Consider the following 25,591-nt stretch of genomic DNA (forward strand, 5'->3'; position numbering starts at 1 on the left):
CGTTAGAGTTCTTTTTTTCCGCAAATTGCAAGGTAATTTGTGTCTTCACACGCGCTTTTGTTTTATCAAATATAGTACAGCTAGTGTTAAAGAATTGCTTTGATATTTTCAACCGAAGCCGCTGCTATTGTTTTCTTCTTCTTTTGGCATACTCGCCGAATATGAGCAATAAGTGGGACGCGCAGTGGCGAGGCGTCTTCCTCGAGCTCCTACGAGATGGCGCAAGGCGCAGAAGTCATTTGGCGGGAGTTTTGTGATCAGCTGATCCCAAATAACTGGGCGCTCTTCTAAACTTAGAGAGGACTGTCCGGGCCCTCGCAAGGGGTGCGCGGAGTGGTTGCGGGTCATGGAAGAGGACGCGGCCACGACACTGCTAGCGCCGCTGGAACCGATTAATCTCGTGGTCATCGGCAAAGATGGGACGGGAAAGACAGGCAAGTTTCGTGCACGACTCAGCGCGCACATAAGCACGTGCACTTGCGCGATTGCGTTGTTCGTTATTTCAAAAAAGCCAGCTCCGTTACGGAAGGCGTTTCTCTTCCGCCTACTCTACGAGCGGGGTGGCTTGGCAGTGTGTTCGCGGAGTTGGAACGCATTAAATCGCGTGTTTTTTTTCTTCTTCTTCTCCCTCCTGCTCGCTGGAATGTCGCAACTGTCGCCATCTTGCGGGCCATGTCTACCGCGCGCGCCACTGCGTGGAACGCGTATTCCGAGACGCGACAGTTGCTTACGACTCCTCTAATTTTTTTTTTTTTTGCGTCCTCGCTTAACAAAGACGGAGCAGAACGCTCGATATCCAACTTGCGCGCGCTTGTGGTGCAAAGAGGACGATAAATGGGCTTGCGCCTGGTAACGTTTGCATGCGTGGAATAGGTAACTTCGCGTTTGAAACTTGTGCAAACTAGCCGGCGCGAGCTGGGGGGAGGAAAACGCGAAAATGAATCTTGAAGCGGTGTTACTAACAATGTATACAAATCGTTAAGGGATAAGAAAAGAGCAGATTGGGTGAGGGAACGAACGCGAGTTAATGATATCTTAGTTGAAATCAAGAAAAGGAAATGGGCATGGGCAGGACACGTAATGAGGAGGGAAGATAACCGATGGTCATTAAGTGTTACCGAATGGATTCCAAGGGAAGGGAAGCATAGCAGAGGGCGGCAGAAAGTTAGGTGGGCGGATGAGATTAAGAAGTTTGCAGGGACAACATGGCCACAATTAGTACATGACCGGGGTAGTTGGAGAAGTATGGGAGAGGCCTTTGCCCTGCAGTGGGCGTAACCAGGATGATGATGATGATGATGATACAAATCGACCATTGATGAGCCCAACTCATCACCATCATCGAAGTACTTTAACGTGACACGTAAAACGCAGGAACGCTTTTATGAGGCAACCTCCAGACCGACTTGAATAAAATGGGTTGCACTTAAGAGAAAACCTTAAATTCGAGTGACTGTTGGAAAAAAATATTGATTTAGGCCCTGAACATTTTTGCAAAAGATGTCGAAAATCGGTAAGCTAAAAAACATACAAACCCGAAGTTTACAAATCGGTAACTCTGCTACAAAAACAATATCGCAGTTCTGCAAACTCCATCCGTTAGACCATCTAAACCGGACAAATTTAACATATAGATATTACGTCTTACGCGAATTCGTTACATTGATTACGCGCGTTTTGCAAAAGATATTTTCAAGTATTAATCGTGTACCTGAGAGCCACGCATAATATATCAATTTTTGCCTGCTTTAGAGGTAATTTTGTACTTTTAGATGCAGTTTACCGAATTGTGGTATCTTTTTCCATTGCTGAGTTAAAGAGTTGTAAACTTAACAATTTCATTTCCTCAATATGTGCGAATTTCAAAAAAAGTTTAATAAAAAATTGCCTGCCTTAACTAAAAAGATTGCGCCAATAGTCACTAGGTTTTAGCTATTTCTTTTAAATGCAGCCAGCCTTATCAAACTTAGTGCACTGGTTGCTGCAGAGGAAAGCAATTTCTCCTTTCCCACGTATTTAGATAGGGAATCCCCCCAAGCTAAAACTTTTCATAAACGCAATTTTGCCGTGCACTATTGCTGACTGGAATTGCTTAGGCCAATCACTTCATCAGATAATTTTTCGACAATTGTATTAGCACTTATGATTTTTTTTTTGCGTTCCACGTTGTGCGCGTTGTCCACTTTCATTTCTTTTAACCTCCCTGCATGGACCTCGATCCCGCGGTGTGTAATAAATAAATAAATAAATAAATAAATAAATAAAGTTGCTGCACAACACATAACGTTGTAAATGCTGATATATATATTATATATATATATATATATATATATATATATATATATATATATATATATATATATATATATATATATATATATACGTAGCTTGCGCCTACGTCACAGCTTGGAATCATGGATAGCGATCGGCATTGCGATTCACCACCGAACGCCGACTGATCCCGCTGAAGGTATCTATACTGAAGATGTCCGTGAACATCGTACATATTTCCTTTCAATATCATTAACTGCCTATAGGGGGGGGGGGTCTCCAACGCAGCAGCATTAAACCGAGGGAGAGGCACCCAGTGGACACAAAATTTTTTTTAGCCTGCCCTTAACACGGTCGTGGAAGAACCAATGCCAGTGCGCCCTAAACGCAAGGCGGCGCAGTTTGTATCTGGCGCGAATTAGGCAGGCGTGCGTGCTTATTAATGGGAACGCATTAAATGCCCCCACGAAGCGAAAATCCGGCTCTGGGCCACGGACGCCGTGGCCCGGCAGAGCCAGAAAAACCGACCTGCCCCCACTCCCGAATCGGATTAAGGGGGATTAAGGTTGGTACACGTTAGAGCAAGGTAGATTAAGGCGGAGTTTTGATTTAAGGCGATAACTTTGACAATTCCTATAATGCTTTCGCTTTCAAATCACGCTATGTTTTTTTTACGCAGCGAGTCACAACGCGCGTCTATGGCTCACATTTCGTAACCGGTATCTCCGTAGGTTAAGTCCTCTGCAAACTAGCCGTTTGCAACGTTGTGGAAACTGCGGGACTCCTTAGCCACACGCCGCACGCCACTCGAGATGTGTTCATCCGCGCCTTGTCATCCGCTCAGCGACTGCTGAGTTCGGGGTACACGACGTACATGCACAAAGACGCGTTACGTGTCGCTGTAACGTGTCCAAGCAATAAGAAAACTCGGTAATCCCGCCAACAATCACATTTACGCTAGGAACTACATTCCGCTGCGCAAGGATATTGCCTGTGTATTGCCTCGTTCTTTCGGCAGCGCTGCAAACGACATGCGAGGTGGAGATAGGCGACTTGTCATTGATGGGCGCAAATTATAGACGGGCTTCATTAAAACATAATGCGATGTTTACCATTTTGACATGTTGGCAGGAAGACGGTCGAAACCTTTCGAGGGTACTCATTACGGGGTAGGTTACAACCCTTCGACGGTGCTGCAGCACCAATCCCGAAAGTTCCTTGCGGAACGAATAACGCCGCGAATTGAGCGAAGAAGCGGACGGCCGGGCTAAGCTCCTCTCTAGGCCGGCCTCGACAGAGGCGCTCCTAGAGAATGCGGAGAGAGCTGGGTGCATCTACGCAGGATTCTGCTCCGCTGATCGACGATGAAGCAGTTGCTGACCTGACGTCGCCCAGAATGTGCTCATTAGGTTTAGAATTCGAGAAAGACTTCAGCGTACCGGTCTACAGGTAGAAGCACTTCCTAGAACCGCGTTTCGTCGACAGGCTTTTGACCCATCCACTCGCGAGGTGGTTATGAGATTCCAGTGATTTGTAGAGGCAGATATTTGTTCGCGGGTAACGATCGAAGTTTGCTGAGAACGCAAGACAGCTGACGACATCACTGTGAATTATGTCGTGGAAGACGTGTCCACTCGCGGCATTGAACGTGTACGGGTCAATCTACCACTGCCGCATTTTATTCCTCGCGTAGCGTGGACGCGTCGATCCGATCAGCTGCGACTGATACCAGGCATGCAAAATACTGATCACCGAGGTTTGGCTGGATTCTGGCGAAAGGCTGGGACGGTCACTTCACGCTACCGCTGCCACTTATCGATCAACATGGCCGTCGCACGAACGAACCGGCAGGCGTGACGTCACGCATGCAACCTATATGTGCAGTCGAACGCCTCTACAGCGAAATGACCTGTATGAAGAACGAATAATTCTGTCCCGATTCTACTGTGAGCGGTGCGGCCGTGCGCGACGTTTACAACGAAGTGACCTGTATAACGAATTATTTCGGAGGCTCCAAGCACTTCGTTACAAAGGCGTTGGAATGCACGTACACGAAGTCCACGTATGCGGCCATAGGGTTCTGCAGCTTAGCCGGATGTCGCTGGTTCGACTCCCGATTGTCGAGGCTGCGTTACGATGGCGCAGAACGGTGCACGCCCACTTTTTGGGCGCACGCCCACGTGCAAGGAAAGCTTGGCTGCTTGAGGCTACATATCGCTCAAGCAGCCAGACTTCGCCGGCTGTACAGCTGTCATTCGCACTCTTCGAGGAGCCCTGTGTGTGCGTGTAAACTGCTTTCTGGTTCCTAATGCTCTATTTGTGTTTTAGTAAATTTTAGTAAACAACACTTCATAACGCGCAATGTAATGAAGAAAACATGCAAACGTTATGAATACTAGGATGTGAACTTCGCTTTAATTAATTGTAAAAACGACTGTTCATTACTCGAAAACTATTTCAAAAGTATTCAGTTTTAATTCGGCTCGCTTCTGGCAATATTTAATTTGTATTCGTTTCAGTCTCAAAATTAAATTACGATTTAAACACCCATGTCAATGTTTTCCCTGGTACGGGAATCTAGGGAACTGATGTGGCATTTTAAGCGGACATGTTGGGGGTTCTGAGTGTGCTCTGCCAACATGCAAAGTATCTTGATCACCATCTAACTGTGTACTTCGATTCAGTCGTGTAGACTGCTCAGATATTACGGGCTACTGTGATAGCCCCGGTATATTCCTGTAACTATGTGGGCTCTAATGCTCTTTGTGAAAAAAGATAAATAAACCCGTTTCTATATCTTTACCTTCGGACCACAATCCTTCACCAGTGAGCAACCCTCGACGATAGAGGCGGACGACCACGTAGGTCCGCTTAGCTGAGCTAATGTTACAGCCCGCTAGCAGAGACCAGCTACCACTTTTGGCGCTCCGGCGGCGTAAACAAGCGACCCCTTTAAATGACGCCTGGCTCCAAGCCACGAACCCAGAACAAGAGTCCTAACAACGCCAAAAATATTCATGAATAATGCACGGAATACACTTTCAAAACTAGTATTGATAATAAATGTAGAACGGCACAAACTAAAAGCTGCGTTTTTTTTCTTGCACGCGCGTTCGGAGATTTGGAACTTTTGTGGGTCGCTAGCGGCGCTCCATTTACGATGGAAATTAGGGAAGGAAGGGAGCCGAGAAGGGAGAATGACGCACATAAGCGGCATTTGCTGCCACCAACTGTCACGCCAGAATAACGTTTATGCGCTCTCTTTAACTACACGTTCTGGATTTCGATCAGAGCGAGCACCATCGTCATAATCTTAAACAACAACAACAACAACAACAACAACAACAACAACAACAACAACAACAACAACAACAACAACAACAACAACAACAACAACAACAACAACAACAACAACAACAACAACAACAACAACAACAACAACAACAACAACGCAACTCATGACAGACTTTGCCAACGATTTCTGTGCTTGGCGAAAGGGGTGCTATGTTGCACACTGTCAAATTCCGCCATGTTGGCGTTTTGAACCAACCAGAGAGGCCGTAGGAACCCTGTGAGTCAATCAGAGACTTCAAGATGGGGAATTTGACAGTATGGCGGAATTTGACAAAGTACAATATTGCATCCGCGAGGTTCAGTTGTCGTGTATCTGGAGTGTATACACTGCCAGTCGTGGGTAATCTATCGTGTCAGTCAATCTATCGACAACGTCAATCCGTCCAACCCCACCGGTAATTCGTGCTCTCTTGTCCCAAACAGTCCAGCCAGGGCGCCCTCGACCTCTCACGCCATCTTTCGTCACTCGCCTATTTTTCCCATATAGACTACCGATCTGCGCCTACTTCCTAAAAACAAGAAGGGAGGAGGGGGGGGGAGGAGGAGCTATATATGCACGGACGCGATTTACGATCGTCGAAGTCCCGGCGCGCGAAGTCCCAGTATATTATGCCGCGCGCAGAGCAAGCAAACACGGGGGCTCAGCGTGGCGAAGAACGCGAAGAGTTGACAGGCGTTTACTTATAAATGCCGAGTGCGCTATCTTTGGTGGAGCCCCAACTCTGCTTTCTGGCTCTCCCTTTTCATTTCTTGGTTCCGCGGGTCTTCGTCTCTTCAATGGCCCTCCATTGTCGGTGCTGCCCCCTGGTGATGGCATGCGGGCCCGTATACAACGAGGCGCGGAAAGCTGTACGCGTGCGCAAAACAGAGCCGGAAAACGTGCGCACTCTGGAAAGCTGACGTGCGCGGCTGCTGAGGAGACGGGGCTGTCGCAGCGCGTTGTGTGTGCGTGTGTGTGTGTGTGTGTGATTTTACGGGACGAGGGTGCGGATATTTGACGGCCCGCAGCCGTCGCCTCGGGTTTTGAAACTGCGGGGGACGTGTGATCGAAATAGCCGGGGTGCCGCACTGTCCTTTATGTTTAGCTGCACCACGTATAGGAGGCATTCGCACGGTGTCACACATCTGGCACATTGATCGACGGAATGCTGCGGGCTATAGCTTCGCAGACAGCCAAGAATCAAGCGACAAGAGCGGAATCAAGAAGACAGGGTGACACCTTACTCTGGCGCTGACTTCGAACAAATGTCTACGGGGAAGACAAAGACTAGAACAAATGCCGCGTGACGTCGTCATCTACAGCCGACCGTATATGTCAGTCAAAACGAAACACGAGATGTCGTACCATCACATTCTTATTTCAGGAGAGGAGCAGCCCTGTCATAAATTTGTACTGCCGGCGTAGGTAAAGCACGTGTGCTCATACTTCGCTTGCTTCCTTCATTTTCACTCCAAAAAAAGAAATAAAGAAAGCTGTTGTCGACAGTCATCGCTGCTGAGTAACCTTGTCCCTTAGCGGCGCTTGCCTGCACTGTCCTTGTCTTATTCCTGTAATTAACCAGACAACGCGATCTTTTACTCCCGGACAGCATACGTCTAGTAGATCAGTGTCGCAACCAGAAATATTTTTCGGGATGGGGGGAGGGGGTCGCGTGCTTGACAGGGGACGGGTGTGGCGAATGGGGAAGGCGTGGGACTGGGTAGGTCGCATACCGACGCAATTTTTTTTTAGAGGGCGGAGACGGTAAGATATCCGGTTTGCAACGTCCTGGTGGTGTTATGTGAAACGACTCTTTACAAGCAGGGATTCAGGGTGTTCCCTATAGTCCTGGAACAGCCCACGCCGTCGTCCTCATACATTGAAAAGGCCGCAGCGGAGTCGCGGATATCCGAGCAAAAAAAGTTTGCAGGAGAGTGAAAGTTTTCTAGACCGCATTGTTACTGGCGATGAAACGTGGGCGCTGCATTTCACGCCGGAATCGAAGCAGCAGAGCGAGCTGTAGAAACATCCGGGAGCACCTGTGATAAAAAAAAAATATCTGTTCAGTGCTGCCTGTTGGGAAAGTGATGTTAACGGTCTTCTGGGAATGCCGTGGACCGCTCCTGCTAGATTTCACGCCACAAGGTGCAACCATCAATGCCGACTGTTACTGTTCCACACTGTCACGTCTGCTGGCTGCCATCAGGCGAAAACGCCGAGTTGTCCTCCATGAGGACAACTCGTTGTTCTCCATGAGGAAACCGCGTTGTCCTCCATGAGGACAACGCGGTTATCCTCCACGACAATGCGAGGACACACGTGGCAGTCGGAACCGCCGACGAGCTCCGGTCATTTCGTTGGAAGAATCTGGACCACCCAGTCCGAACCTCTCCCCCAGTGATTTCCACGATTTCGGTCCGCTGAAGAAGTTTCTGGCAGGACAGCGACTCACGTGCAATGATGAAGCCAAGACAGCAGTCCGACGGTGGTCCCACAGTCAGCCGGATGAATTCTACCGCAGGTGGCACCTCAAATTTAGTGCTGCGATGGAACAAATGGTCTGAAACCGTGCGGGGACTATGTGAAAAATAGTTTAAGCTACGTAGAACAGTCGGTATTTCTTTTTCAATCACTGGTACATACCTTATTTTGGCTAATAAAAAATAGGGCTATAGACTTTCTGATTCGCACTTGTAGATTGTGCAAATTTGGTTCGCTCCTTCGTCGTCTTGCAGTGGAGGCAGTTGCATAAAAGTGTGCCCTTGAGCTACTGGTGTTTGAATTTCTCGGCATATTTCGCTTTTGGCATCTACCGACCTCGCGTTCACGCACACGAAAGGTATACTGTAGCTCTTACTGAAAACTGCGAATAGAAAAGTGAAACTATACCTAATGAAAATTATGGACGACGTCGTACGACCTTCGTGAGTAGAGGCAATAGTTTAATCAAGGTGGTGCAGAAAGCCCACGGGCCGTAAAGCTAATTTCGGCTGCCTACTTGTCGCTATTTATTTTCGGTTCTCGAAATTGTTTTCTTAACTTTGAAGTCGCCTAAAAATTTCCCCATATTATGCGCTCTTCTTGCAAAAAAGAAAGCGCTAGTCGCTAAATAGAAAAAAGAAAGTCGCTAAAAATACAAAAAAACGACGCTGAATCTACGGCGAAATCGCTAAAATGGCAACACTGGACTCACGCGATAGAGAGTTAAACGTGATCGCTTTACTGTGGCCGTGTGAGGTTGCCAAAAAAACAAAGCGTTTACGAAAAAAAAAAAAAAACATGTGTCAGAAGTGGGATTCGAACCCACGCCCGGAAGACCGGACTGCGACCTGAACGCAGCGCCTTGGACCGCTCGGCCATCCTGACAGGACGCAACTCACCTGAAATCACCAGGATGCCAACAGATGTATCAACATACAATTTCCCCACGTAGCTGTTCGGTGCTGTTCCATTTCATTAAACGTTTCAGGGAACGCTCAATGAATTAGACATGTACAATCCATCGTGGTGACATGCACGTTTCTTTACGGACCCTCCCCCCCCCCCTTTTTTTTTTGCTCGCAGTTACGACCACGTGCATACGTGCACGTGTCACGCAGCTGCTTCAGAAATTGTTTGCAGTACAATGTCACGATATGGCCGAGAAACGTGCGTTTAGTTTTTCTTTTAATCGCAGTTCTCACAGACGGTGGCGACGCCACGCGCTTTTTTCGTGCACCACCGACTCGACTATCCAAATTGGCTGGACGCGCGCTACTGCTGCATTTCTTTCAGGCATGCCCATTAATTAAACAAAGAATTGTACTTGATGTTTAAGTCTACCGCATAAATGTATCGCTAGTTTACGTAATAGCATTGTTGAGGTTATAGCCAATGAAATACAATCAACATAAATTACTCGCAATATTCACAAGAAGAAAAGGCAGCAGATGTGTTGCAATAAAAGTTTTAAGTTTCTTTTGACTATATCGCATATTTTAAAAGGTTGCCCGTATATATATATGTGACTGTTCCGTTTGAAACTTTGCCCACAAGTAATGCTTTGGAGCACTTCTTGCTGGGAATTTTTAAAAAACCAGTAATTCATCAGCACACATGTCACTTCTGCGTAACATTCACCATGGTGTCCTACCTTCAACACTGCTCTCTCCTCTCAATCTCAGTTTCCGCAAGATTTTATGTCGGTTGAGTTCGCAGTTATCCCAGGGCAGAGGGATGAAATTCTCCGTTCGCAGGACACATTAAGAAAACTCCGGGTCGCTTGCATGCGTAATTTACTGCGAATGCCATGATTAGACGTCCGCTGTCTTTGAAGTTCACCTACATATTGCCCATGACGTACCCTTGCTTGTCGCCAATTATAAACAAAATGTCTTGTTTAGTTTACCGAGGACATCGCTAAAATCCAGTTGGAACATGTTAAGACGCATGAAAATAGGCAAATAAATTTTATATTTTTTCCCATCAGTAATTTCCTATCAGTGATAATTTGCAACGTTTCTAACTGCACCAGAAACGCAAAACTTTTGTCACACATTGCAGTTACCATGGCCCCCGTCCGCTTTCCACAAAATATAAACCTGTTGTAATGTACAGCTATGTAGGGACACTGGGCAGAATAGCTGATAGCAGCCATATCACACGCTCTAACAGTTGAATAAGAATTTTTTTTTTTACAAATGCTTCGCTTGATCCAGCCATACTTCGCACAGAGAATTTCCATAGCGTACCACCATTTTTCGCTTAATTTGGTCTTGGAACTTTTATAGTTCTCCCAGGGCAGCGGGCTCAATTCTCTCCAGCTCGTTAGGCACGCTCATAACACTCTAGAGTGCTTGCATACGTAATTTATTGCGAAAGCCCATGTATTAACCGGTTCCCATTGACTGTACCCATTAACCTGTACCCGTTAACTTGCCCTTGCAGTCACCGAACAAAACGAATCTGTCTCTTTTATTTCAGTGAGGGTACCAGGCGAAACTAATATATCAGATATGAAAAAGTAAAAAAAAAAAGCGGGGGTTCAATAATCATTCTTAACGCTTCTAAAGAAGCCAGAAACGCTAACTGGCTTCTTTAGTTAACGTTAACTAACTCGTGCTACCCCGAACAAACGACGAAGAAAGTGGCTACGCAAGGTCCCCATACGAACGCCTAAATTCATGTAACAAAATTTTAGGTTGTTACCTCCATTTTCTGAACACTTAAGCAAAGTCTGCCCGACTCTTGGCCAATCCCCGCGAGTGGGTAAGCGCCAAACTCAAGGACATCATCATCATCATCATCATCATCATCATCATACGCGCGCAAGTGAGATACCGGCGTATGTACATGACGGTGCGTTCTTGTTTCGTTCTGCGCATGCGCACTGTGTGAAACGTGGCGTCCCCTCGGGGGTGCACAACCGTACGCAGCACGAAAATTGTCTGCTAAATTGATATTCTCCCATTGGCGTGCGAAATCAGCATTAGAAATGCAGCTCAGCGGAAATTCGAAGTGCTTTGGCACAGTTTGCGACAGTTTGCGCACTGCCCTCAACAAACAGACAGACAGACAGACAGACAGACGAATGAAAGAGCGATATGACTGACACCACCTGGATGCCTTTCGCTATAGTGCTCTGATTCGTTGACAGGATTTAGCACTTTGCGTGTGCCTAATCGCGTGGCTTTCGCTGTCCTTATCTCTGCAGCACTCATCGTCCGGCTCCTGACACGACGCTTCATCCACGAGTACGACCCCAGCCTCGGTGAGCGGGAGTGCGTGCCCAGGGTTTTCGCTAGGGGGTTCGAGCTGCAGCGCCCCCCACCCTAGCCCCACTTGCTTCATTTCTTTAGCGCGCTGTGTACCCCGCGATGAAAAGAAAAAGAAAATTGTCATCCACACGAATGCGGCGCAATCTTATGACGCTTCTTTCCTCCACCTTGCGGGAATCTGCAGGACTAATTTGCCTGCCGTATCGCAAACGTGTAAAGATAAAAAGCAAGCTACCGTCAGCCGGCAGATAGTGCGGACTGCAACAATCGCGAGCATGCTGGTGGCACTTGTAAGCAGAAAAAAAGAAAAAAAAAAGGAGAAAACAGATAGGGCGAAGAAGAAGCGTGGTGCGTGATTAGGTGCGTAAAAGTAAAAAAAAAAGGAAAGAACGTGAAAAAAGATTAGGAAAGGTCAGCACGACAAAAAAAGAGCTAGCGCCACAGTCTGGCGCGGCCTAATCGCTAATGAATTCTAAGAATCGCTATCTATTATTTAATGGATATAGACGCCTATCACACATCTATACATTGTCATGCGCTAGGTCGGTGTGCATATTTTTTTCTACAGCCTGTTTTAAACGATCTGCAACCATGAACTAGGCACTGTAATACAAACTGGTGCACAGAAATGATATTGGCGACTTCCTTTCTGTGTATAAGAAAAACCAGAAGGTGCTTATTTTCGCGCAATCATAAATATTTTTGGCGCAAAGATACTTAAAAAAAAAGTTGCATCTCCTTAGAAATAAAAAAAAACGATATAATCTTGCATTGGCATTGACAACTCAGGATGCTAACAAACATGGATGATCTGAGTAAAGATTTTAGCCCTTTCATGTCTAGTCCTGACCTCCTTATAAAGCAAAATACTGCATTCTTTTCACCAATGCTGAATCGTCGGAGCATTGAAGGTAGACAACGCAGTGCCCTGCTCAGCAAGGGGCAAACGCAACCATCGAAGGGGCTCGTAATACATCTAACTAAGGATTGTTTGCCGCGATACGTTTTCATTCTTTCAGCAATGCATCGGCAGCTGTTGCGGGCATCACGGAATTTAGGATAACTATGTTATTAATTATATGAATCAGAATAATTCGGGGCAGTCAGTGCTTCAAGGCATGTTCACTTTCTCGAAATTGATGACTTGTTCCACTTCTGAGAGATTTGTCCTCAAGCTCCCTCAGATAGTGCATTGATGCTCCATTCACCTTTATTGCATATTTCGCAAGGAAGCATTTCTAAAAACAAAAAAAGAAAAGAAGACGAAGAAGAAGACGAAGTGGAACGCTAAAGGAGAGGGTAAAGGGTTGAGGTATAATATTGGTAATTCGCAATATTCAGAAGCGATACCGCTAACCTGATGCTACTTTCACGATCACTAAAGAGTGGACATGCTTTGAACCCTGCCTGGCTTCCTCTGGTTGGGCAGTGTATGACAAACTGAGTGCTACAGTTGAGAACTAAAAAAAAAAAGGAACAAGGGAAGGGAATCGGAGAAAGTCGCCGTAAATATACTGTAGAAGAATCGACATTTTGGGCGAGTTGGTATACTGGCTGAACATCTTGAAGGGGCAGCGCAATACGACGAAGACGAAAGGAAGGAGACACGCAGGACAGCGCTGTCCTGTGTGCTTCCTGCCTTTTTGTCTTCGTCGTCTGGCGCTGCCCCTTCAAGATGTTCGCCGTAAATAAACCGTGCAGCCGAAATGGATTCCCAACAGGTCCCGATTCTGGAGCGAGTTTCCTCGATGTTCACTTTCTTGAATCTTTTATTGGAATAACGCTGAACTTGTGTGCGTATTTTCTTTCCTTTGTTTTCCTCGGTGGGGCCGCCTTCTGGGAACCTCTCGTCGGCCAGTCAGCGTGTATCCGTTCACGATCGAAGACGATGGCGAGGCCCTCAGTTTGAACCTCATGGACACTGCGGGAAAGGCGAGTATCGCGGGCACGTGACATTTCATTTGCGAACAGCAGTTCATAGAGAGCAAACACGTCGATCGCGTTCGTTCGTCACGCGTCTGGATCGGCTACGGCTCGGAGCGCAAAACATATGCACGCACGCGAGAGCGAACCGGCGACTACAGTGCACTGCTTCAAGCCTGGCATTGGAAGTATTAGGACACGGCCGCGTTGCGAAAGCAGCGGTTGTATTTGACACTGACCAGCGCCGATGGGTTGCCGTCGGGCTCATCTTGTGCGCCATGCCATATGTACACGCGGTGCCTGCAACGTTGGTGGAACGCGCGCTGTTCTTTCGTTTCGCCGGTTTTCTGATTGCGATGCACGTGCTGTCTGCGGTGTTCAGTGGCTCGCGAAGCAAATGCGCGAGCACGCGAAAAATAAAGAAAGAGGCAATAACAAATGCAGCCTCGGCATGTCTGCTGCACCGGCCTCGGTGACCGTTTGTAGTCATGGTGTAGTCATGGTGTAGTGATTGTTTGAGTCCTATGGTGAGTGCGCAGGGCTCACTGTTCCAGTGCGGGGTAGCAAACTCGACGCTTGTCCGGTTAACCTCCCTACCTTTCCTCTCCTTGCTTTCTTTCTCTTCTTGACCTTGAGTGTAAGCTTCAGTTTTAGTGCACGCACGCACAAACACACACACACACACACACACACACACAAACACACGCACAAACACACACACACACACACACACACACACACACACACACACACACACACACACACACACACACACACACACACACACACACACACACACACACACACACACACACACACACACACACACACACACACACACTAGGGACAACTTTTGGGTTGGCTTCCGTTATTCCCAGAGAGCCGTCGGTCGGGTTAGTTGAAGAGCTATTTGGACACCATCTATTGGGCTATTGGGGACTGCATGACTTCTCTTCGCAGCAAAATTGAGTTAAGAAAACGAAAGGGTCAGCGGGTATGCGAATTTTTGGTTCTTACGCACGCCGGTGCTTTGCAGAGGCGGCTTCGGCCACGTGCTGGGTGTTTGAACGATACATTGTTATTATTCGTGGCAAGCAATACTAAAGCGTCTGTAAAGTTTTACGTGTTGCCACACCGTCAGCCGTTCACTCTAAAAAATATATTTGGTCCATGGACAACAATGGAGCTACCGAAAAGAGCACTTGTGTTTTTTAACATCTTTTTTTCTTTAGTAAATGTATTTGAGGAGAGGTTGGTGCCTACGCGTGGCACCGGCTACTCCCCTTCTCTTACGTGATAGTTATCGCCGGAGAGTTGTAAAAAAGCGCAGAACTGAACTAATAAGCACATGGAGGAATATTCACGTAGTATGTCTCATGCAGTACTGCAATATAAATAAATGTTCGCGCCAACTGAAGAGTTCACATAGCATAAATACTCACAGAACCGAAGAATTCACACGCAACACATGAATTCACTCAGCATAAATGTTCCCAAAACCAAGATGTTCACATAGAATATGTTGGGCACTCGAATGCCGCACTCTGAATACAAGAAATACAATTGCTACATGAACACGAAGACAAAACGAACATGTAATAAAGGGTGCCTGTTAATAATAACAATGCCAGCAATAACTGTTGTATGACTTAGTATTTTTGTGATATTTTTGATTTCTCCAAAAATTGTACTGAGGCGAGCGCAGCGATGTTTTGAAGTTTTTCTGTTAGCCATGGGCCTAAAATTTTTCCTAGGGATAGTGGCCACCTATCCTAGCCATACAGTTTTTCTGAAAGGTTCTTGCGGGGAGCATCATGAATTTTAGGGTAGAAGAAGGCGGTGAATATCTTCTTCAGCCTCTTGACATGAGCATATAGCACTGTTAGTTTTTCTTATCCCTTACAAAAAACTTTTAGTATAGGCAGTGCCTAGCCCAAGCCTATGAACTGTTGCTTCAATAGATCGACTAATTTTAAACGGAATATTGAATTCTATTCCAGGATCTATATTATATAATGGAGAGTTCTGCGCATCATTTATGAACCAACTTTCCTTGGGCAATCTACCGCATAGTTTGTTCAATAGACATCGCGCATCACTCGCCGCTAGAGGAAGTAGTAACTCATTCTCTTAATGTGCTACACGTGGCATGTGATCAGCTGCTACATTTCCTATGATTTCACAGTCACTTGGAATCCACTAGAAAGTTATGTCGTTTTGTAGACCGTTTTCTATGGCGCATGTCTTCTGTATTTCGTATGTCAATGTGATGTTTGCTTTTCTTAAGCTGATTTAATTTTAGCACAGCAATTAGGTTTGTGACTCGCTCAGAATTACCCAGCGAAGTAGTTCTGACTGCTGACTTATGTAACGTAACGTAAAGCAGATGGTATTGCGTAAAGTTCCGCCGTTGGGGACGTTGTAAATTGGCAGAGCTTGTGAGCTCTTTTCTCTTGGTATGCAACAATATAAAGCGCAGATATAGAGCTTTGTTTCCAGCATGATCCATTGGCATACGCGTGAATGCGATCTACGTACTTAGTATAAATATGAGATAAAGTTAATTGCTTTATCGCAACTACGGGCACCTCACATTTGCGACCTACTCCAGGAATTGAAGTGACTATTTGTGTAATCGCAAGTCGCCATGGGGGATGAGTTGCGCAAGTACGTCAGTATTCGTAAGCAGGCAGTGAGTCTTTGCACCGCCGTATTTGTTCATTTATGCGTGCAGCGATTCTACCTTGAAGGTCTCGGCATAGTTGATGATTAGCGTGTTGTGTTGCCAAACGAAAAAAGTGACGACAAGTTTCCGTGTATCTTGGTGCAAGAAAAGTTGGTTGGTGGAACTGAGCAACTACCAAAGCATTGACAGATCCACGCGGAACGCCAAGACGTATGCGAAGGCTTCTGGCCAGAAATCTTTGAATTGTTTCTTCTAGACTATAGGATATGCCATGTAGCACAGGATCAGAGTATGCCATTCTTTGTCTAACGATTGCCGCGTGAATGCGCAATGAGGAATAGGGTGAACTACCCCATCTACAGCAAATCGACGAAGATTGTTGTTTAGGGAGTTGACTTTCTTCTCTAATGCTTTTTATTTGGGGAGGCCATGCTAGCCGTCTGCCTGTGATAATAGGTAAGAACTTTTGTTGTCGCGCAAGTTGGAGACGCTGAAAGTCTAGCACGAGCCGAAACCTCAGTAAATCTTTAAAATCTTCGTGGAAAGTACAAAAATTAGTAGATCGTTTATGGGCAGCTCAGGTCTGTATATTTGTTGCTCATGTCAGATTTCGTTACGTGTAATTGTTTGTGTATGTTTGTGTAGACGTGTAGATTCGTGAGCCGCCTCATCTGCAAGAACTGTCAACTTATGTGCGTGTTTTGAAACTCTCTTGTGTTTATGCAACTGTGTGTCTCTCAGTGCTCTTTTACTATATTCTGTGACTTCCTTGACTCTTGTGCGTAGCTTGCCAAACGTTTGTGATGTTCGAGTGTCTCAATGTTTTCGTGCTCTTGGCTTTGCTTGCACTGCAAAGAGGCGTAGCCGGCGCCATTAAATGCGCCAACCTTTCCTTGAATTAAATATTAATAAAATATTGCTGGCTGGCGAATAAGTATATTTTGAGTAATCGCGCCTTTCATTACGTTGGAAAGGTAGCACAAAGGAATGCGAACAGGCGAGCAGAGATAAATTAGGAAGGATGAAGAAAATCGAGCGAGCTAACGCTTGGGTAAATGAGGCATTGCCACGTGTACAGATAAGCAAACAAAATACACGAAATGAACCGACGACCAAATAAGCATGAAGTTGGGCGTCTTCCCCGTTTGATCTTTTTTGATAGTTTTGTGAGATCACACATATAGCTGGCGAATCTTGGAACGAAAATTTTAGTCAATCTTGATGATGGATATATTACTAGAGGAGGCGGTCAGCTATAGTAGCAGGGACCACTTTGCGAACGAAGAGCTTCGTGAATTCAGCCCCCTGGTTGCTCCTCTAGGTGGACTCCTATCATTTTCTCCTAGAGAGATGCCGAACTGGAATATTGATGCAGTCTCAGTCGATTACTTTTTGTATTTACATTCCTGCTGCATAAACACTCGAACAGAACGATAAAAAAAGAAAAAAAAAGAAAAAGAAAGATGAACTTCCTCTTCCATGATTTCTAAATACGCCTTTTAAATTTCGCGCTCAAATCGTGGCATCGGTGACGTCATTGCGAGTCACGGATTTCGATATTTAGTGCATTTGGGTGTTTTCTCTTGCTCAAGAGTGCTCAAGAATGGCCAGGCTAAGTTTATTTCTTATTTGCGAAAAGAAAAGAAAAGCAACACTACTCAGAAAATATAACTCAAAGCGAAGTTTGACGCCTACTTTCACCGCCACTTGGCACTAAAAAACAAAAAACATATTTACCGCTCGTATTCCCGCAGGTTGTGTACATTCGTACGTGCGTCGTAGAACACCGGAACTCGCATGTCGCTCCTGCGAAGCGTCACATGCTGGGAGGCCTGCAGAAAGGCGCATATCCCTTTGCGTTTCTTTTTTCTTCTCGGGGCTTGCAACAACGCCGGGCTCGCGTTCCTCTAGTCCAGGCTCGAGTCTAGCGAGGTGGACTGGGGCGACGGCTTCCTGCTGGTGGTGTCACTGACGAGCCCCGAATCGGTGCGCACGGCCGAGCTGATGTACGCCTGGCTGCAGGACAGCGCGCCGGGAAAACCCCTGGCCCTGGCGGCCACCAAGAGGGACCTCGTGCAGGTATATATACGTTGTCTTACGAAGGCTCCTCGTACCGCGCTGGTTGGCACAGAGACGCGAAGAACGTGTAGAGGGAATTTTTGATTTTGGGACGTTGCCGCGAGAAAACCGCGAGACTCGAATAAAGGGACGACACAAGCGGTACCGACAAATGATCAGTGGTCGGTACCGCTTGTGCAGTCCCTTTCTTCGAGTCTCGTGGTTTCTTGTGGTAACTCCCCAAAGTCACGAATAACCAAATGGCCTTCACCCACGCTCTGCTATGCATAAAGAGAAACTGAAACGAAACACCGGGTCATTTTTCACTAACGAAGTATTATGTGAAAACTCCACTTTCGTGAATTTTAATGTCACAGTCAGAATATCAGAAAAAGGAAAATTAAGAATATGCGGATTCCCAAGCTTTAATTGGTGTTTCAGACGAGTGCCGCCCTTGTGTAGCGATCGTCTGCAACAACGGAGCGCACGACCGAGTTGGACGCGTTCTCACCGGGAAACGCTTCGATCGATACAAACTTCTGCCGCTCGATCGTGCATATCTCAAGCATAACGATGGAGGAATGACGGCGACGGAATGATGGCAGTGTAGTGACCACGACTGAATGGTGGCGACTGTATGACGACTATATGTCGCGGCGACAATGGCATGGGGACGCTGTAATCACTGCCGACACAATGGCGACGATGGCACGACAGTGGCTGTACGGTGACGACGCAGTGACGACGAAGTGACGATTCTATTTATTCACTTATCTATTTAGGAATACTGTCGATCCGATGTACGCAGTGGCGAACAACGGCGGCTATGCGTTTCGCCTTGGGCAGCGGCACATCATCGACATCAGCCGCGACCGAGCCGGTGCTCTGAATGCCGTCGCACAGGGCTTCCATTGAAGGAGGAGCGAAGAAAGCAATGCTCGCGCCGTGTGCGAGAGATGGCGCCAGGAACGCGCTGTCCCTAATAATAATATTTGGGGTTTTACGTGCCAAAACCACTTTCTGATTATGAGGCACGCCGTAGTGGAGGACTCCGGAAATTTTGACAACCTGGGGTTCTTTAACGTGCACGTAAATCTAAGCACACGGGTGTTTTCGCATTTCGCCCCCATCGAAATGCGGCCGCCGTGGCCGGGATTCGATCCCGCGACCTCGTGCTCAGCAGCCCAACACCATAGCCACTGAGCAACCACGGCGGGTGCGCTGTCCCTAAAGCTCCTTAAACTTCGTAAAGTGCTGACACTCTCCTCTTCCGCCTTCACTCCTCCTTGTTTCTCCTCTCTTTCGCGCTCCCTCCTCGACCGTGGCGCCGCCTACACTGCTCTAGCGTAGGAACGGCGCCAACATGCGCTCCTCGCCACTACGTAGACGCTTCTCGAGCAAAAATGGCGCTGCAGCACGGCGCGAGGGCCCACGTGATGCTATTAGGCCAATAGCGACGCGGCCTCGGCCAGAGCGCGCGAGGAGGAGGCGGCATTCTTCAAAGCTTGGCACTACTTTACGAAGTTTAAGGGGCTTTAGCTGGCCTCGGCTACGGAGCTGGTTACGGCGAGGGACGATGGCGACGCGAAAGGCAGCAACGGGCGCCAAAGAACTGTGCTCTAAAAACAAACTTCAGGCAATATATCTTTCCTCTGTCGTGCGCAGTAGCCCCGCGCAATGCAGAAGCCCAGTAGGTGAATCGGTTCGCTTGTAGCGGTTGAAGATGCATCTTAGCGCCTTGTGCTGTACGTTCTCAAGTGCAGAAATGATTGCATTTGTGAACGGAAACTGCACTGTGTCCGCATATTCTAGGATTGGTCTGATAAAGGTGACGTATTACAAGTGCTTGGTTTCTCGAGTTGGATTGCGGAGGGTTCGTTTCAGGCAAAATAACTTATTCATTGCTGCTTTTTTTGACACGCGTTGCACTTCGGCTGTCCAGCTTAGGTCAGATGTAATTGAAACCCCCTAAGTATTTTGTGCTGAGTTACCACATGAAGGGTTACACAATTAAATCATTATTGGAATGAAAGTTTACATTTCTTTGCTGTAGTCATGGTGACCGTTTTTTTTTCAGTATTAGCTACCACCTGCCCGTCTCGACACCACTGGACTACTTTGTCCAGATAATTATTGAGGGCCGCTTGATCGTCACGGTCTTTAATTTCACTGAAGAGCATAAAATCGTCCGCGAATAACCTAATCTTAGCATCAACGGCTTCTGCAATATCGCCTATGAATAACAGAAGCAAGAGTGGAGCCCATAGATATCCCTGAGACACACCCAAATTGATCCTAACAGTGTCAGAGGAATGTTCATTGCATGGTAGGAATTGGTAGCGATCTGAAAGGTAATTTCTAATCCAGTCCACTATCGGGCAATTTCCAAGTTTATTCGCAATTTTAGAGCTGAATTTAGCATGTGTCATACGGCCGAAGACCTTTGAGAAGTCTAAAACAATTATATAAATTTGTGAGTGAAAATGAACGGCCAGCGCAAAGTCATGCGTTGCTTCGATGACGGCTTGATGACACCCACCAACGCAGCGATGACGACAGAGTGACGACCGTGGATCACGATGGCGTTAAACGATGAAATCACGACTGCACTTTAAGAAAAGTTTACGCCCTTTTAGTCGTATCTTGCCACACAACAATAAACGTAATCTGTCTTGTCCGCATTTCCTTTCTTTAAGGCTGCGAGCCCGGTACTTCGCAGTAACCATAGAGTTTCTCACTATAACACCTAGAGGGTAATCTGGCGCCACCGTCTATGGGAGTTTCTTAAGGGGGCACCGTGCCGTCATGGGAATGACGGTATATGTGTCTGCGAGGCTCGTGTTCGCTGGTGTTGTAAGAGGCTTCGTCTAAAACGTGGATATGGCTACGCAAATAACGCGTTCTCAAAGTAAAATCTTCGTAAAATGTTTCCATTCACGCATATTACATCTTTACTCACCCACGATGCATGACCAAGCGAAGAAAAGCAAGAACAGACGACCAACTGTTTCAAAGCGAGCGCGAACCTTGTCGTCTGTCCTCCAACTTTAGCGGCCCGCTGATACCTTTTACGTAACGTGTAGTCGTACACACAATAACAAGTTCTCATAGTTAAACAAAAAATGTTTTCGCGTAATAATAAAGCTAAAACAGCTTTTCACGTGCTGTTCTAGTAGAAAATGAATCATTGTGACAGACGGAACGGTACTTGCCAAGCGCATCTTCAAGGTGTCCTGTCTCTACGAGAACGATGCCAATCCGAATCCACAATATACCGGCATTCCCATGCATACCTCTAGGTAATGTAGTGAGAAACTCTATGGCAGTAACGAACGACATGCGCGTTATCAGCATGACATAGCATTCGCGACAGGAAAGTAACGAGCGCAGCGTTTTCAAGAAAGGAAACGCAAGCAAGGGAGGTGACGGTTATTGTTGTCGGGCAGATATACACCCCAAAGTATGTAAATTTTTTTAGAGTGTACACTCTAAAAAGTCCAAGCACTCTTAGTTGGCGTTTTCCCCGCTGCTATGCATTTGCTCTTGCGCTCACAATCGCACTTAGATACCGGCTCTCGTCAAACCGCTGAACTCCTTCTTGGATGGCTGCTACATGATCACTGCACACCCCTGTGTATTCGCAATCAAGCGCCGTCAGCTGATTCAGAACGGTTCGTCAAGCCTTTACTTTCACTAACGTCCCAAACTTTTGGCCAGCTCGATCTCTCTAAATCTTTCATTCTTACCTTCTGTTTAAAACATCCCCGCTTCTCGACTATCATTGCCGTATTTTCTTCGTGTATGTCATTGATAGCCTCACGCACTGCATTTACAAATTGCGCGCGATTTAGTAGTAAGACATCCATTTTCATTGCATTTGACATTTAACCAAGCACTGATCTGAGAACAATACAAATACAACAGAATAACTGTGGAACTGCAGAATCGTACCCTGTGGCATGTACGGTGCATGCTCAGAGCGCGTGGCCATCGGCCCTTTTGACGTCACCGCATGGAAACACCGAGTTGATGCATTTTCGTATCACATGAAAGCGAGAGTCCTTGTCACGAATCGTGACGGAATTTTGTCTTCACGGCACGGAGGAAAGAATGAAAAATAAGAGGCCCTGATTTGAAGTTCTTTTCTGAAGCCGAAAGTGCAGCCATGCTGGTGTGCCACATCCTTTCGCTTTACCAATCAGCTCGCGACGGAGATTTTTGAAACTTGCGTTGCTACAAGCCGAGGGAAGTGTTGCGCTGCTGACGCGCTTGAGAACAAAGCCTACAAAACTTCTCGAACAGTCTTCGTGAAGCAGGCGCGCGCCTATGTTTTCCTGTGTCCAGTTGAAGACGAGAGGACCCGCGTCGTGATTACGTGAGAGCCTATGTTGGTAGCTGACACGCACGCACGCACCCGCACCCACCCACCCACCCACCCACACACACACACATCGAGCACACACATACACACACACACATCGAGCGCGTGGCTGCCGACCAAGAACTGCCGGCAGCCACGCGCTCCTGGTATCGCGTCTCAATCACTGCGCATTATTCGCTGGCCGCAAACCGCCAGTACAACATTTGTTCCTTTCGCGGCAGGGTGCAATCAATCGTCGAGAAATTCGATGCCGATCTGGCTCGATCGCCGAAAAGACACCGTGTGACAATAGTATAAGATTCGCTATGAGATAACATTTCCACAGTGGGAAAGGAGTCACTCCAACCCCTTTCCCCTTGTTGAGCTCTTCTTTTCCTCGCCCGCTAGGTCACGTGGCCCCTTTTTTAGCGAAGTCACGCAAAGACGGCACAGGGCCCGCATAGGCAGCTTCGCTGAAAGAATACCACGCTATTTACAGCATTCGGCGCACACATGCCAATTCAACTTCGCAAAAGAACAGTGTCACTATAATCAATCGTTTCCAACTGACATGAATATGCACTTTGAAACACAAGGCCGGGCAAGTTCTTCGCTATAAGGACAAACAATGCTGCGGCGCTACGCGCCAAAATCGCGATACGATTATGAAGCACGCTGTAGTGGGGGACTCCAAATTAATTATGACCAGCTGGGTTAACTTTGACTGGACCCGCCGTGGTTGCTCAGTGGCTATGGTGTTAGGCTGCTGAGCACGAGGTCGCGGGATCGAATCCCGGCCACGGCGGCTGCATTTCGATGGGGGCGAAATGCGAAAACACCCGTGTGCTTAGATTTAGGTGCACGTTAAAGAACCCCAGGTGGTCAAAATTTCCGGAGTCCTCCACTACGGCGTGCCTCATAATCAGAAAGTGGTTTTGGCACGTAAAACCCCAAATATTATTATATATAACTTTGACTGGCCCCCCTTCCGTATACGCCACTGCTAGCGAAGCCGGAAGTTCCAACACCGACCAGTTTGGCCACACGTATACATACGCTATGCCGCGAGTGAACGGAATGTGGAAGACCACTCCTAACACTTACGCCCACCATCGACTCTTTTTATTGTCTTATCTCGAAATTCACGAAAATGTAGTTTCGAAAGTTGTCGGCGTTGGCGGTCGTAGTTGTAGGGAGGACCTTGACTCTTCGTCGGGACTTAGGCGTGCAGCGTTTATTTACAGTATTTACAGTTGAAATAAGAGATACATTTACACAGTCTAGCGTGACTCCCAAATGGAGCCCACAAGACGAAGCCTACAGCAAACGAGCACACAGCTCACGAGTACATTGACGAGCACGAGCACACCCTAGCAGCGATGAACAGCTCCTTATAAACACTTCGTGCTCCCTAGATCCCTAGGTGACGGAAACGGCTGTCCAATCGGACAGTCCATAGTCGTTGGGGCGTAGTCGACCCGACTTGGAGGAGGAGGGCTCGCACACTTGGAGGAGGAGGTCTCACGCACTTAGGATTCCCGGAACCCGAGTTGAGCGCGCCCCCGTAGCCAGGTGGTCACGCCTTACCCCAGCCGGCGGCTCTGAATTCCAGAGCGGACCTCGCACAGTGGCCTCCGCTGCTGTCCATTGTCTGGCGTCTTCAAAGGGCCGTGAAAAGGCACAGGAAATCCCCCTGCTTCAGTTGAACCGTGAAGGCGTTGGCGATTTCACTAACAATAGTTGGTCCGCCGATCGCGTTTAGTCATAGCGGCGCCGAGGGGTTGTTGACGCGCCACCTCGTGGTCCCTACGAAACGAGTCACCGCGGTGGGTGTTGAAGGGTTCCATGGTATCTTCGGGGAAGCTCGCCACGCTCTCAACTGCAACTGGCTGCGAAAACTTGCATGTTGCCACCTCGGCAGGCCATTCCTAACAAAATGTAGTTTATAAGGTTCCACTTAGAGGTTCTTTTGAAATCTCTCTCTTGATACGAAAACCCGCATGCTCCCACATAAACACCATCTGATCACGCGGAATCCCGCAGCGCAGCATGTGGATCTTTCTTTCATTAAAACATGTGACGCACGTTTCGAACACCGCAGGCGCGGGCCGTCAGTTCGCACGAGTTGGCGGAGCTCGCCGAGCGGTGGCACTGCGCCCTGTACGAAACGGCGGCGACGGGAGACTACGAAGACGTGGCGCGGCCATTCCTCGAGCTGGCGCGGCGGGCGAGGACGCTCAAGGCGCGCCGGCAGCTGTTCCCAAACATGGCGCCGGAGCCGGTGTCGCCGCCACCGACTGCCGACGGTTCCAAGAGACTTTACAGAGCGAGGCAGCTCACCAAGTGACCTCCCGAGCACAGCTGGGTCCGGGCGGGCCTTCGAACCATCGCACGCACCGAGAGATATCGCTTGAAGAAACTTCATTCCTCTGCCTATAGAGTCACCCAAAAAAGTTCGAGCGATGCTGCGTGCACCTTACCTCCATAGAGGAATTGATAAATAAATTGAAAGCAGAATGCCACAGTTTCGGAAGTTCTCAATCGACTAACGCTAGATAGTGTAAGCGTGTCCGAACGTTCGAAACTTTGGAACAGCGAATGAAATACTGCTAAATTCGATTCCATCTTCGAATCTAATAGTAATCTGAAAAAAAAAGACTATTTTTCAAATAGTTTTCGAATATTTCAAATCATAAACTGTGCTCGATCAAGCGTAAGAAAATGGGCAAAAAAAATTCGGCAAATTTAATCCCGGCGGTCGCATAGCAGATATAGAACACGAGGAGTTTCGTAGTGGAGCCAGCTACGTTGCTTGGACATTCAGACTTTTCCTAATAACCCGCCATCTTGCGAACTGACCAGTTAGTACTGGGTAGAGTAATAAAGTTGTTTTCTCGTAATGCTTTCGTGCTCCTAATAAACAACGTACACATCGTAGCTAGCAATGTAATGACAGAAGGTTGCCGACGCTGTGAATATATTAGGATGTGAAGATGGATACAGAAAGCTGTGGCGAAAGCTGGCGCTGATTATTGGAAAACTGTCGGAAAAGAAAAGTATTGGAGATTCGATTTGATTCGTTTCTTACAATCGTATTCAAACCGGTCTGGAAAAGAAATTGCTGTTCGTAAGCCCCTACAGAGAAACATGAAATATCCAACATATCCATAAACATATCCCATAAAAGTACTGTGTTCCAGGAG

The 25,591-nt window shown here is 47.2% G+C and overlaps 1 protein-coding gene and 1 non-coding gene across 2 annotated transcripts; one reads left to right on the forward strand and one right to left on the reverse strand.

Annotated features, from left to right (window-relative positions):
- Nucleotides 1-257: 257 nt before the first annotated feature.
- On the forward strand, nucleotides 258-24,912 carry LOC142563636 (ras-related and estrogen-regulated growth inhibitor-like). Its single transcript, XM_075674216.1, has 5 exons — nucleotides 258-434; nucleotides 11,298-11,354; nucleotides 13,220-13,293; nucleotides 17,882-18,049; nucleotides 24,490-24,912. Exons 1-5 carry the CDS (start codon nucleotides 347-349, stop codon nucleotides 24,733-24,735), a joined length of 633 nt encoding a protein of 210 aa, XP_075530331.1. The 5' UTR covers nucleotides 258-346; the 3' UTR covers nucleotides 24,736-24,912.
- Nucleotides 8,888-8,971, reverse strand: TRNAL-CAG (transfer RNA leucine (anticodon CAG)). The gene has a single exon. It is a non-coding gene; the product is annotated as a tRNA-Leu (tRNA).
- Nucleotides 24,913-25,591: the final 679 nt, after the last annotated feature.

The sequence above is a fragment of the Dermacentor variabilis genome, chromosome 11, assembly GCF_050947875.1.
Source record: "Dermacentor variabilis isolate Ectoservices chromosome 11, ASM5094787v1, whole genome shotgun sequence".
Classification (NCBI taxonomy): domain Eukaryota; kingdom Metazoa; phylum Arthropoda; class Arachnida; order Ixodida; family Ixodidae; genus Dermacentor; species Dermacentor variabilis.

Bases quoted from the DNA above. Each gene is read 5' to 3' on its own strand.
- LOC142563636 (XM_075674216.1), top strand. From the start codon at position 347: ATGGAAGAGGACGCGGCCACGACACTGCTAGCGCCGCTGGAACCGATT. The intron at 13,294-17,881 runs GCGAGTATCGCG...GCGTTCCTCTAG, and splicing joins TCATGGACACTGCGGGAAAG to TCCAGGCTCGAGTCTAGCGA. The intron at 18,050-24,489 runs GTATATATACGT...CGAACACCGCAG, and splicing joins CCAAGAGGGACCTCGTGCAG to GCGCGGGCCGTCAGTTCGCA.